The sequence below is a fragment of the Anneissia japonica genome, unplaced genomic scaffold, assembly GCF_011630105.1.
Source record: "Anneissia japonica isolate Jap-2015-1 unplaced genomic scaffold, ASM1163010v1 scaffold287829_len2072220_cov186, whole genome shotgun sequence".
NCBI classification, from domain to species: Eukaryota; Metazoa; Echinodermata; class Crinoidea; order Comatulida; family Comatulidae; genus Anneissia; species Anneissia japonica.
In genome coordinates, this window is record NW_022716075.1 from 223,618 (window position 1) to 226,361 (window position 2,744).

A 2,744-nucleotide genomic window follows, 5' to 3' on the forward strand; every position below is an offset into this window, starting at 1 on the left:
TAATAATAATAATAATAATAATAATAATAATAGACTAATAGAGTGCATATTGTGGAGACCTCTATGCGCTTAACATTATTACCACCGGCCATTGGATTAAGCGCATATAGAATACATACTCAGCTCCCACAGAAGGATGCAGCTGTATTCAGCTCATTCTGTGTTTGAACCTACCAGGTACCCACTTGTACTCCTGGGTGGAGAGAGACAATATGATAAACAATACGACAAATTTACTTGGCCACAATGTCAGAATACTGAGGCTGCTGTTTGATGGCAGCTTCGCTTCTCTGCGGTTAACAATTACCTGATTTCAATCAAGCACAGGGCTACATGAGTAGCGAAACATATCAGATTTTATAATGCATGTGCACTCTACAAAATACCTGAGTTTATTTCTGGTACTAGGCTTCATGTTAAACATCAACGCAGTTAGATTCATTCAGAACCCTGCGGATATTTCTACAATAGAGGGTAACCGTGTGTTTTTCTTTTGCATTGTTGATGATTTACATGATTCGCAAGTTGTTTCCTGGATGCGAGATGATACAAAATTGAGTTCCGGCAACCGTATATTTAAACTACTTTCTACTTATACAGTGACAGTTGATAAAGTCGTCGGACAATACCGTCTTATGATTGATCCAGTATCACGTGACGATGGTTTACACAAATATTTCTGTTCGGTCTTTCAAGGTAGTAATAGTATTTTGGAGTCTAATTCTGCGTCACTAACTGTGTTAGAAGTCCCGGCAAACTACTTTCCGATATGTAGCCCTTTGCAAACAAGTTACTTACTTGGAGCTACAGTTACATTAACATGCAAGTCAGAGTTAACATCTCCACTAGTTGATCTTTGGTGGATTCGAGACAGACACACCCTTGCTAATGGACAATTTAATATTGATCATGAAAAAAAAGTGGTGCACCTCACTTACAGTTTCCAACCTGAACTTTCGGACGTAGGTACAATATTTACATGCTGTTTATCATCTTCTACTGTTTTTGTTTCCAGAAATTGTAGCACATCTCCGTTGCAGATATATACAAACCCTAAAGTTTCTATCCAGGGCACTCAGTTGTTAACAGAAGACAAGGAAGCTATTTTTATATGCCATGGTAAATCACTACCGCCCGTACACACTTACACATGGACATTTGAACCATCTATTAATAACACTCATTTTTCTGTTGAAAATTCACAGATTTTAAGGATTACACAACCAGGACCTGATTTAAATGGCATTGTAATGACATGTAGCACAGAAAATATTGTGGGAATTGGCACATACAGTTTAGAACTCGTATTCCAGGAAAGATTGCTAACTACACAGATAGGCCTAAGTGTCAATTCTTTAGTTTCAGAAAACAATGAGTCGAAGACTAGAAGTACTCAAGGATTGAAGAAGACACATGAATTTTATTGGTATACTAGTCTATCAACAGTAATAATAGTTACGTCTGCAAGCCTCGTCACTATAATCACTCTTGCTCTTTTGCCCGTATGTTGTTACAGATGCTGTTGGACACATCTAAACACTATCCATCGACCCAGTTTGAAAGAGCACGATGCCTACAGTGAACTTAATGACCCATCTCCATTGCATTTGCAGTCGACAGTACATTGGAAACGTTCAATCGGGACACAAGTTAATGAGGGTGTAGATTATAATCCAATATATGTTGAGATACCTGCCGATAGATATATACACACATCAGAGGTAACAACTACGTTATAACTTGTTCATGCTACAATATCAATATAATATGTAAACAAATATCAATACGAGCTTGCATTGATTATCGTAATTTTTATACAAGTTTTCAGCCGAACTTAATTTTCGTATACATACTTATACGTATACATAACAGCAATTATTGTATTCAAACTACAAGAAAATTGTTTATTAGGTTATATACTGTGACAGTTTTCATATGTATACATTAAAATGATATTGAATATGAAATTACTGCAACTAAAACAACAAATTATTGTTATTTAATTAATATTATAATATAATACTATTAGTCAATAAGTAAAATATTATTACATTACATAATTATATAGAATACATATACAATAATATAAGAGTGTAGGTTTGTGAGGGTATGTGGGTGGGTGGGTGTGTGTTTGCAAATATAGTTGTAAACAGATGACACCTAAGAGCATACGTATATATCATTATGTATAATGTAGGCCTATCTTTAGAATTTTTGAATATTTAAGATCTATTCAAATTATAAGAAGTAAAAAAAAACTTTAATGTCTTAGTATTGCTTATTATATTATATAATTATAATTAATGCTTGCGGTACACCACGTAGATAGTTCTGAAAAGAACTGTTGTTGTTGGTTGAGAATATCTCGACGTTTCGGTTAACATGCTTCAACCGTCTTCAGGAGAATAATGTGTTATTCTCGTGAAGACGGTTGAAGCAAGTCAACCGAAACGTCAAGATATTCTCAACCAACAACAACAGTTCTTTTCAGAACTATCTACGTGGTGTACCGCAAGCATTAATTATAATTATATATTATACTTCGCCATGCAAACCTTCAAACAATAGCTTATTATATTATTACTATTTTCTTTTATTAATTAATATAGGCCCCTATTTAAAATAATTACCAAATTCCGGTTTAAATTTTATAATGTTGTATAACAGATTAAGTTATCGTTTGTTTGTGGCAACTGTTTTTTACACTATCGGATTCTGACCTTTTGCACTGAAATTTGTTATTG

At 34.1% G+C, this 2,744-nt stretch overlaps 1 protein-coding gene across 1 annotated transcript; it reads left to right on the forward strand.

Moving 5' to 3' along the window:
• The first annotated feature begins 45 nt into the window (after positions 1-45).
• On the forward strand, positions 46-2,007 carry LOC117109622 (Down syndrome cell adhesion molecule-like). The gene is made up of 2 exons (XM_033252009.1): positions 46-1,119; positions 1,517-2,007. The coding sequence occupies exons 1-2, from the start codon at positions 363-365 to the stop codon at positions 1,534-1,536; spliced, it is 777 nt and encodes a 258-aa protein (XP_033107900.1). The 5' UTR covers positions 46-362; the 3' UTR covers positions 1,537-2,007.
• The last annotated feature ends 737 nt before the right edge of the window (positions 2,008-2,744 follow it).